The following is an 11,296-nucleotide window of genomic DNA, read 5'->3' on the forward strand; positions in this document are numbered from 1 at the left end:
ATGTTCCACAGAAACCGAAACCAGTTTTTCTTCCAAGCCAAGAACCAGTGAGGAACCTTTATTTTTATTTTTTATTTTATTAAGTTTAGCACACTTTACTATTGTAGCATTTATAAGCTTTCTGTAACTCAAATGCACTTTTCTATTCTAGTGTGAGACCAGCAGTACCTTTTCTAGCTTAATAAACACATAGTAATATTATTGCATATATTATTATATATTTATCAGTTATTTCCCAATGATGCACAACAGCCAGTGTCACATAAACGACATAGTTCTGCTTCATGTTTATTGGTTCCATACACAACTGAGACAAGTAATAACATAGTTAATACATAAATGGATTTCCCCACAGTCAGTTATATACTCAAAAAATAAAGAAATAAATAAACAATAACAGATTGTGTGTGATTGGCTGCTTAAGGCAAACTCTAACGGCAAATTCAACAGAGGACAGAAAAGCAAGCGCGATGTGGACGGCAAAAACGTGAAAAAATTAGCACAGATGCTAAAAGTGCAAGACAAAATGATAACACAGTAAAACCGACAGCTTTCAGTCTTCATCTGTTCAGGTACAATGAACTACATATGAGTTATGACTGATGCAACATAAAAACAAATCAGTTTAAAAACATTAAAACATCAAAATATACAAAACAAAAATAATTATAAAAAAATGACCACGGTGCAAACTGAACAACAAAAATAATCCTGAAATGTGGACTAGCAGCAACATTTACTTGCTCCTTCTTTATGCGAGTTATGACCAAAAACAAAATTCAATAAACAAATACATTTTAAAACAATGTGCAACAAATGTGCATTAAAATGAAATTCTATCAGGGCTTATGGGTTGTAATGAAAATTAAACATCGAAAATAATAATTTAAAAAAATGCAGTAGCAATAGAATTAAATCTTTGCTTCTCGTGTTTGAGTTATGCCTCAAAAAGCTTTTTTAAAACATTAAAAAATAGAATTTAAAAAGGAAAAAAGCTTTTATTTTTATCATTTCAGAGCTTATGGATAACAATGAGAATTACACAGAATTTCAAACTTCAAAGATGCATTAAAATGTATGTTGGCAATATGAAATGTGTGTTTACGAGTTTGTTTATGCTGTTTCTCATCATTACCTCTATATTGCATTTTGAATAACTTAACCTTTAAAGTTACATTCCAACGGTTTCTTTTTCATCTGAAATGAATTCAGAATGAGCTCATTTTAAGACTCGGTGATAATCACACAGGCCATTATATCAGGATCAATGTTTTATAGCTGATCGGTTCATTTTAACACAGCTATACTTTGTGAATTTGCATGCGGGGAGGGACTTTGGTGACCGATCTTTGGTGAAAACACAAGCGAGGGGCAGCTCTTGGCTTTGAGGATATTTGTGAAGGGGAACACGACGACAGTACAGTGCTTTCCTACTAAACTTTTGTTACCGTCAATACATCGATACATTGAAGCTATTAGCTCATCAAAACAACGCCGTTACATGGGAACCGAAGACTTCCAGACTCGCCGTGAGGAGTGATCAGCTGGGCTTGGGCTGCACAACAAAGCACTAGTTACTTGTTTTCACGTTACTGACCTTTGCTAATACTGACCTTGAGGAAGGCTGCAGTATGAAGAACGAGCTTACTGACCAAATCACAGTGTTATTCATTGAGTAACTTTTGTAACAGTTAAAGATGAGACCCTTAAAAGTCCAATGAAAGGAAGTGATGTAGGTAAAATGGACCGGTTGACCAGTTCAAGCTGGTAGACTGTCTTAGTAGTCAACCAGAATTGATTAGGTTTACATCTGAGTTTGGTTTAGTGAACCAGAATGCCCGGCTTAACCGAGGTACAGAACCAGCTAGACTAGCTTTAGTGAACTAGCTTGACCAGAATGATCAAGGGAAAGAACCAGCTGGACCAGCTTGACTAAGCCAGTCCACCAACATGACCATGACCAGTATGACCAAGCTAAGATTTAAAGTTTAAGATGATCTACGCTGGACATTCAGTCAGACTAGGTGAAAGCATGGCTAGACTAAAAACAGCTGACCACCACATGTTTTTTCCCCGTCCAGTTGGACAGCCAATAAAAGCTGGATGTTTCAGCAGGGCCATTTCCGGGTAATGTCCTGAATGGCAAGGCTAATTACAGTCCTAGTGAGTCTTTGCTAATCTTGTGGAGCTCTAATTTACACCAAAGCCTTCTTTTCACTGTAGCATTTTTTTTTTTTTTTTTGAATAGGGGTAAATCTGCAGTCACTCACCAGTATGGAGAAGGGCAACACATGGTAAGTGTACACTACATGAATATACCTTGGAACAAATGCTAACTTCAGGCGATGAACTATGCTTTAGCGTTGAGCTAGTTTTAATATGTGTATTTGTTCTTTTTTAAGGACAAAGTCTTCTCCAAACCTGAACCTGAACAAAGCAACAATAAAATTCAAAATGTAAACAAAGTGCAACACTGCAGCGGTTAGCATTGCAGATTAGCAACTAGCATAACAAGGTAGCTGTCCATTTCGAAGTCTAGTTTAAAAAAATGATATAAGAAAACATAGAATGATGAAGTAAACGCAGTAAATATGATGACATGGAAGCGGTCTCTACAGTGGATAAGCCTAGTCCAGTCCGCAGCAGCGCCACCATATGTTTTATGTTATGCACAGTTCAGTAATTCGGAAATTCGGACTTTATTTGTTTATGAATTTATCTGAAGTTAATCTACCTCCACTTGTACAGTATTACACAACATCCACTAGGAGGCAAGAGTACAGAAGCCTGCCTAGCTGACCAGCATACAGAGCTCCCTACCATAGGAGGGCGCTACAGATAATAGTCATAACGTTAATTATCATTATTGTGGAAATGTATGTAAACCTATGTAAGTGTGTGTGTGTGTGTGCATATATATGTGTGTATATTCTTGTTTTCCTGTACACACCATGTCCATAACATTAACTGTACATTTCGTGCTGTAATATTGATTAATTTTTCATAAGGGAACGAGGGTGAGGAGAGAGAGAAAGAGACAGCGAGAGAGGAGTTTTACTGGATCTGACAGGCGGTAGAAGATGTGGCTTGGCAGCACATGCAGGTGGGGTTGACCGATTTGGGGGGGATAAGGTCCAGGTCTTCGTCGTCCGGGATTTCGTCCAGTCTGTAGCCGTCCTTCAGCAGCTGGATGTTCAGGTCCTGGTTTATTTGCTGTGGACATGAGTGATGTGAGTAATCTGTGCAACCTTTGCCACTGTCATACAATTACCTTGTATCGCCTATCCTTTTTCACTTTGCGGCTCAGTTTCGATCTGGGATTGGTTCTTTACATTGTGCCAAATTTTTACAATGAATGGACCAATAGAAACGCTCCAAAATGATGTGGAATAGGATCTTTTTGGACTGACTTTCATCGAAAACTAAGAAGGTTTTTTTCCTCCTGTAAATGCAAGGTTTTGGCGTGAAGAGTTACAATAATGCAAAGTTGGCCCGATTCCATCACTAGGGTGCCATTTGAGTCCCACGTATGTCATATTTGCAAGAGTGTGTGCAAAGAAGAGGTACAGTCACTCAGCACTGAGGCCTGACACAGCCCACTATAGCAACCCATCATTTCTGCTTTATTGCATCAATCCACAACACAGAAAGATCCTAGAACATTGCATTTGAATGTCCAGAAGGTCAAAGGAAGAGGGCAAGTCGCTTCTTAATTCACATGCCCAAATAAAGAAATCCAGGCCCAAAAGTTACTAGACCTCCTCTGTGTAGCATGTTTTAATCCTTAACATGCTTTAATTTTTTCTAACCTTTCTCCACAACTTTGCTGTTGCCAGTTACCAGCCACTACCTAGGACTTATGAAGCCATAAGCCATTTGTAGCAGTACAGTCCAAAAGTATTGGATCGGTCACTAAAGCTTGGTATTAGCAAGTTAAGAGAGTGTGATGGTGAACATGCATCTTTAGGACTGAGGCCCTGTCCACATATATCCAGATATTGTTAAAAATGGAGATTTCCCTCCCTCCGTTTTTGAAAATATGTCTGAATAAGCATGCTCATAGCATGTTAAAAAAGAGAAGGAAGAAAACTTTAAGAGGTTTAATCTCAGAGTACACACTACTTCTAATGTAGTGTACTATGCAAGTCACGAAATTATTATATAACTGTTATACGACAGTATTTACATATCCATGAGCAGAAATCCGAAATCTAGAGCTATCTGCATGTAGATGCTGTAGTTTTATGCCTTATGTAGTTACATAGGGAGTAAGGAGGGATTTGAGACATGTGAATCCAGTCACCGCCCCTTGTCAAACTGCTGCTGATGCAGCATCCCTAGGTAGCCAGCACATTTGCAGGAAAGCACGGCTCTGATACAACACCTAACAGACGCCTGTGCTGAACAACATCACACTAGGATGTGGGGAGGAAGTGCCATCAACCCACCCCTGAGAGAGCAAGGCCTACTGTGCTCTCTCTGATTCCGGCTGCTGATGGCAAGCAGCATGACACAGGATTTGAACCAGATCATAGTGGCAGGGCATTTGTCCACTGGACCACTCGGAGCCCCACAGTCTCCAAATGTATAATATATCATAAAATATCCGGATACGTGTGGATGAAGGCCTAAATAGTGGGAACAGTGGTAATGAAATGTGATAGCACACGACTTGACGAAAAAACAGGGTGCTTAGTGGAAGATGAGGATTTGTGAGGAAGAAATGGTCTGTTTAGTGGTCAGAACACAGGCTGCCTCTGTTGCTCTGGGGGTAAACTGGAATGTTTAAGTGAAAAATGGAATAATGAGGTGCAAAGCAGAATGGGGAACAAGGACACCCTCTGTGATGTTGGTGACGTGACATGGATTTCGTTACTCAGCGTATTATAGGTACCTGTTCCCTTAGTGACCTCACCTCAGCCGAGGAGTATCCCGACGAGGAGTATCTGGACACGTCGAAGTCATCATCACTAGGAGACACATGCAAAACATGTCAACATCGAAAATCTGCGGTAAAACACAGCAGGCAGTCACAAAAGAAGACGTGAGCGTAGCGTACCTGTCTGTGTCTAGAGCTACTAAAGGTTTCTCATCTGGGCTCTGGTCTAAAGAGGAGTAGCCTTTGTTGGGAACCACCAGCCTGAGGAGAGACAAAGGACCATAAATATGTTAGCGGACATGTCTTTGTAACTCTTGATATATTGAGGTATGAAAATCACAAAAATATCATGATACAATCTGATATTTCTCATACAGCACTAACAAGAAAGAGAGAGAGCCCAGCAGTGCCACTACTTCCTGAGGAGACTGAGGGAAGCTCATCTTCCCCCTCCCATCCTCACCGTGTTCTACAGAGGGACGGTGGAGAGCATCCTGAGCAGCTGCACCGCTGTCTGATTTGGGAATTGCAACGTCTCTGACTGCAAGATCCTACAGCGAATAGTGGGGACAGCTGAGAAGATCATTGGGGTGTCTCTACCCTCCATCACCGACATTTACACCACGCGCTGCATCCGTAACACCTTCAGCCTTGTGGACGACCCCACCCACCCCTCACACAGACTCTTCTCACTGCTGCCGTCTGGCCGAAGGTACCGGAGCATCTGAGCCATCGCTGCCAGACTCTGCAACAGCTTCTACCCCCAAGCTGTCAGGCTTCTCAACACACAAGGACTGATCTGAGACCCCCGCTCACTTCATGCACGCTCACATACACATCTCTACTGATGCTCCCACCATGCGCCTACTTCCACATCTATAAGAATAACTTGCTGCTAAATACTGTAGACATAAGAAGAAGGTTTTAGGCAGTATTCTTACATTTCTATCAAACCTATGAATTATTCATGTTTATGATGCCGACAGTGAGAGATAAGGGGAGAGAAAGGTCATCCTACTTTAATAACCTGAATAAGTATCCGACCTCACTGTTGATTACAATGCAAGATGCTGAAAATGAGGGGAATATCAAGAGAGAACACTTTTCCATCACCCAGGTTTTGGAAATATCGGTTATGCCAGAAACATAAACTGAAATGTCACCAAAAACATAGCACTGATTCCAAGAAAAGAATATTGCACATCTGTCGTTTTTTCTTTTGTAGCTTCAATTACTGCATCCATTTTTATTGCATCTATTTCTTAAATTACTAACTCTTATATTTGATAAAAAATTAAGGGTATTTTTTCAATTAACTGAATTTTTTAATTTTTAACATTACATTTTTACATTATAAACATAAACAATACAAACATAAAATGTGGAATGTGAAAAATGACCCGGTTAAGGGTTGTAATGTATTGTCATGAAACCAGTAAATTAAACATTTATTAAATACTATTCTTATTGTTAGATTTATTCTTAATTTAACAATAACGGTCCTCAAATTGTGATTTTTTTTTTTTTTTTTAGGGACAAAATATTTTATTATGAATTTCTTTTGTGTTATTTTGAATATATTTTGTGTCACTTTAAATAGAAATGTTTTCCAGTATATAACCTTATAATCAGTACAGCAAACTGGCAGTAATAACTATGGATTTGTAGAGGTCTACCTAATCCCATGCTATGGCTAATTACTGACCTGAACTAAATTCCTAACAATACAGCTCATACCTTGTTCTGGCCATGACGTTGTTTTTCTTGGGCTGCTGATTGACAGGACTCCCGGTCGTGCCGTTCTTCAGTGAGCCCTTCCTGGCCATCTCTCGCTGTTTCTCTGCACAGACAGACGAATCAGTTCAAACATAGGAACCATGTAAAGCAAGGAATCAGGACTCACCGTACCTCTCAGGCTGTACAGAAACGGTAAGACTTCTGGACACTTCGGAACACATAAACATAAACTCAGAGCTAATCCTGGGGTGACTCTCTGTTGCTAACTGCTAAAGCAGGAGTGTAGATCTAAAGCATACAAAGCCCCAGTACACCCCCAAATCCAATTAAGAACCAACAAAGATAAGGGCAGCCTCAGACAGTCCGCCCATACTGACACGGTGCGTCTGATATTCATTGTATGCTAAGCTAACTATCGCAGTAACTATCAGAATTTTGTCAGTTGCATTCTGATTGGCTATCTGAAGGCAAATCTTTTTTATATTGAGGTAAATGTTGACTAGCACCAGCTAGCCCAGTTTGTCAGGGTGTTAATAACAGAAAATGATGTACATAAATAGTTAATGACATGATGTCTTTCTTTTCAATTATTTAAGAGCTTAATTTCATACCCAAACTCCCGTATTTGAACTGTAATTCAGAGGCTATGAAATGAAAATCCCATTTGATTGCCTAACAAACCTTGTTTGAAGGGGGGAAATTGGCCTCACTCTCTCTGAGTGGGTAGTATAGCTCTCCCTTGAGGGCATCACTCAGTGGGATGTTCTTTGGAGTAAGAACCATGTTTTGTTCCCTGAAGAACCATTCAATGGATAGTTCTCAGACTGAAAAGTCCGAAAAGAAGTCTATGACAGTCTATGAGTTTTATTTGATGTATTAATTGATATGTTATAGATGCAAATTGCTGGCAGGTATCCTACTTTCTCCACAAAAGTGGAGTTATGAAATGCCTGAAGCCCCTCCTCCCTAATCTAACGACCCTCTACCACCCCGTCAACTCCCCCTTAACCAAACAGCAGGCTAATCAAGAACCACTTTAGGTTATAACATGCATATGAACTGTGATGTAGGCAGCCAATCAGCGCTCTACGTGTTGGAACTAGCATGCTTATTGGCTCAGTACTTCACTACTTAAATTGGATACTGACTAATACACAATAGTATAGAAGTAATCTGGACAGTACTGTACTGAAATCTGATCCCCAGCCCTATAGTCCTAAGAAGGCATACCTATTTTCCTCTGCAGCGGCGAGGGCTTGTAGTTGAGGGTGGCCGGCTCGCTCTCTCTTGTGTCCGAGTCGGCCTCAGAGGCGGTGGACGACGCTGGGTCCTGAAGAGAGAGAACAGGAGGGTGATCAGTGCTCAGTCATCAACGTGCTGGACCAGAGGCAAAGACTGATGAAGTAAACACCTCAAATTGACATGGAGGAGGAGTTGAGGATTCAGATACACTATGTGGACAAAAGTACTGGGACACCTGCTCAGGAGTGTTATTACCATGGTGAGACCCAAAGAGCTCTCTGAGGCCTTCAGAAAGAAGGTTGTAGGTGCAGATGAGTCTGGGAAAGGGTTTTAAAAGACCTCAGAACACTTAGAAATCAGCCGCTCCGCTGTCCAATACAGGCAGGTCAGGCCGTCCTAGCAAGTTTAGTCCAACAGCAGACCAAAAGATGCGTAAAGAAGTCTCTACAGGAGGAAACCCTTGCTGTCAAGAAGAAAACATCAGAGCAAGACTAAAGGTTTCCAGAGAACACCTGAACCACGACCAGGGCATCTGGAAAAATGGACAAATAAGTCCAAAGATGAATTATTTGGACACAGTAAGACAACATTTGAGCACAAGAACCCGTATCAGCGGTGAAGCTGAGGTGGAAACGTCATGGTTTGGGACTGCTTTTCTGCAGTAGGGCCTGGAGAGCTAGCTCTCCAACACTGGAATCCACTTTAGACCATCTGTCTAAAAACCTTAAGGGTGAAACGTCACTGGTTCTCAAACCAGTCCTTAGGAACCCTCACACAGTCCAGATATTTGCCCTACCACTATTAATTGGAGCAAACATCGTTGAGAACTATTGCGTTTTTGTAAATGAGATGAAGCCTGAAGAAACATTTCTCAGAACCCGTTTAAAGAACCTCAGCTTAAACATCCGGGTTCCAGTGTTCCCTCATACACTCTTAACACAAAACAGGTTCTAAAATGCCTTTCAATGAAATTTGGTTCTTCAAAGAACCATATTTGTAAACGACATATTTGAGCAAGCCTGAAGAACTCTTTTAATGTTTGAAGAACCTCTAGTACTAGAGTGAACAGTGACATAGAACTTTTACAGAATGTGAAGGTTCTTTGAATTGCACCCATATTAAAAAGGGTTCTTCAGTTTATGGTTCTTTAGAGTCTTTAGAGAAGTCTTCTAAACCATATAGAGGTTCTAATTTAATAGCGGTTGTTTGAATGTGGGGAACCTTTTTAGAAACATTTTTGTTCCTTACGAGAACCATTTTTAATGTCTGCAGAACCTCCACAGGTTCTAGATAGCAGCCTTACAGTGGCATTACAATGAATACACAGGTTCCTTACAAACCTTCTAAACCAATAGTTGTCCATTTCTGAGAATATCAGAAATTCAAGAAGAACCACATTCTGCTCCCTAAATGTCTGGTTCTCCAAAGAACCGTATTTGTAAACGAAATGTGTCCAGATATTTGCTCTACCACTTTTAGTTGGAGCAAATATCGTTGAGAACCATTGCTTAAAGAACCGTTTTTGCAAACAAGATGAATCCTGAAGAAACATTTCTCAGACCCTGTTTAAAGAACCTCAACTTAAAGATCCGGGTTCCAGTGTTCCATCATACACTCTTAACACAAAACAGTTTCTAAAATGCACCCCTATTAAAAGTTCTTCAGTTTATGGTTCTTTAGAGTCTTCTAAACCATACAGAGGTTCTAATGTAATAGCTGTTGCTGCCAAAAGAGGAACCTTTTTAGAATCATTTTGTTCCTAAAAAGAACCATTTTTAATGTCTGCAGAACCTCCACAGAAAAAAGGTTCTAGATAGCAGCCTTACAGTGGCATTACAATGAATACACAGGTTCCTTACAGAGCTTCTAAACCAACAGCTGTCCACTTCTTAGAATAATAGAAATTCAAGAAGAACCACATTGGTTCTCCAAAGAACCATATTAGTAAACGAGATGTGTTTGGTGTGGAGAACCTTCATATACTGGAGTGCAATGTAGTGCCCCAGGACTTCTCCAGTGTCTGGAAAACGTACACAACGGACGCAGTGGACATCCTGTGGGCCTAGAGGTTCTTTTGTTTGAGGACAGAAGGTTCTACCACACGGCGATACAACAGGCCTCCACTGGACCCTCATCGCATCGATCACACATACACCCAGCTCTAGAGACGCCGGTGAGACAGTCGGTGTAGGTCAGCTCAACGAGCATCTCAGATGGCTTGAAAGGTCTTGGAAGGTCTTGGAAGGTCTTGGAGACCCCCCAGACACCAACGATTGGTAGCAGGTAGTTTGGGCTGGGGCTGGGCTTAGTAGTCTTATTTGTCCGTTCCACCTTAAATGGTGCAGCAGTTACATTCGGGCGCCTCGAAGGCGCCCGAATGTAACTGCTGCACCATTTAAGGTGGAACGGACAAATTGTCCAAAGCTGAAGATCGTGCCTCAAACGGCTACATCGGATGCACAGCCCACCAGACTGGCCCCGTCAGGCGCATCAACCCAACACACCAACGAATCCACACACACTGCATCGTTCACTCACCAAGGCCTGCATCTCAGCCTCGGTCGGGACCTGAAATCGGTCGATTTCTTCCATCATCTTTGCGGTCGGTCGTGCTGGATCTCCAAAGCCTGTTCCTTTGCCTTGCCCACTGCGGAGCGACCGTCGGCGGCCTGGGAAGCTCAGGAAGCTCGTAAAGCTTGGTATGTGTGTGTGTGTGTATATGAATATATGTATATATGTATATATATGTGTGTGTGTGTGTTGGATTCCTCGTCAGCCCCAAGACCGTCCCCGGCTCTCCTTCATCCCAGCGGTCCGGTTTGAGAGGCAGTGGTGAACCGCCCACTTCCGGTGGAGTCCGGTCTCGAGGGTAGCGAGGATGTGCCCCCCACCCACCCCCCTACCCCTCCCAGTTCAGGGGTGGAGGGGCGATGTGGCTCCTGGGATGGTGGGGGGTGAATAGCTTGGTAAACAACCTGATCAACAACACATGCAAGCCAAGGCTGGCGCTTCAGGACCACGGACAGCGCCTCGCGTTAAAGGGGAAGTCTGGTGAATTTTCAAATCTCTGTATAAATCCGTGGGTGGGATGCGAACAGTCGTGCAGGGTGAATTTCGTGTGAATTTTGGTTGGTTTTAACGAAAGTTAGCCACTGTGATTTGTTCACAGTTGGTGGTGAATGGAACCGGATGTCGGTCGCTATGACTACGAGAAAAATGCAGGGATTCTATTTGCTATCCGGTCCTACTGGTGAACCTCCATGTGTCATCTGGGTTTTGATGGAAATGGGAGGTTGATGATGGTAAAATGGTGGCAGATGTATTTTAAAAACACGGCTTAGGGCGAAATCTTTTCTAGTAACTCGAAAGTTGAAAGTGTATAAGCTCTCAGAGGCGTCGAGCATTTCAAACCAAACCCACTCTGAACAACTTTCATCT

General features: G+C 41.8%; 1 protein-coding gene across 2 annotated transcripts; it reads right to left on the minus strand.

Annotated features, from left to right (window-relative positions):
* Nucleotides 1-258: 258 nt before the first annotated feature.
* fam219ab (family with sequence similarity 219 member Ab) lies at nucleotides 259-10,899 on the minus strand. 2 transcript variants are annotated; one of them, XM_072665124.1, is made up of 6 exons: nucleotides 10,397-10,899; nucleotides 7,847-7,946; nucleotides 6,617-6,719; nucleotides 5,060-5,140; nucleotides 4,895-4,970; nucleotides 259-3,213 (listed from the first exon to the last, which is right to left on the minus strand). In XM_072665124.1, exons 1-6 carry the CDS (start codon nucleotides 10,451-10,453, stop codon nucleotides 3,055-3,057), a joined length of 576 nt encoding a protein of 191 aa, XP_072521225.1. In that variant the 5' UTR covers nucleotides 10,454-10,899; the 3' UTR covers nucleotides 259-3,054. The 2 variants fall into 2 exon arrangements, with proteins under 2 accessions (XP_072521225.1, XP_072521226.1); XM_072665125.1 differs by having other exon boundaries at nucleotides 4,916-4,970; nucleotides 10,397-10,896.
* Between the last annotated feature and the right edge of the window lie 397 nt (nucleotides 10,900-11,296).

Source organism: Salminus brasiliensis, chromosome 20 (genome assembly GCF_030463535.1).
Source record: "Salminus brasiliensis chromosome 20, fSalBra1.hap2, whole genome shotgun sequence".
Taxonomy (NCBI): Eukaryota; Metazoa; Chordata; class Actinopteri; order Characiformes; family Bryconidae; genus Salminus; species Salminus brasiliensis.

Bases quoted from the DNA above. Each gene is read 5' to 3' on its own strand.
- fam219ab (XM_072665124.1), bottom strand. From the start codon at position 10,453: ATGATGGAAGAAATCGACCGATTTCAGGTCCCGACCGAGGCTGAGATG. The intron at 7,947-10,396 runs GTGAGTGAACGA...CTCTCTCTTCAG, and splicing joins AGGCTGAGATGCAGGCCTTG to GACCCAGCGTCGTCCACCGC. The intron at 5,141-6,616 runs GTATGAGCTGTA...GTCTCTCCTCAG, and splicing joins AACGTCATGGCCAGAACAAG to GCTGGTGGTTCCCAACAAAG.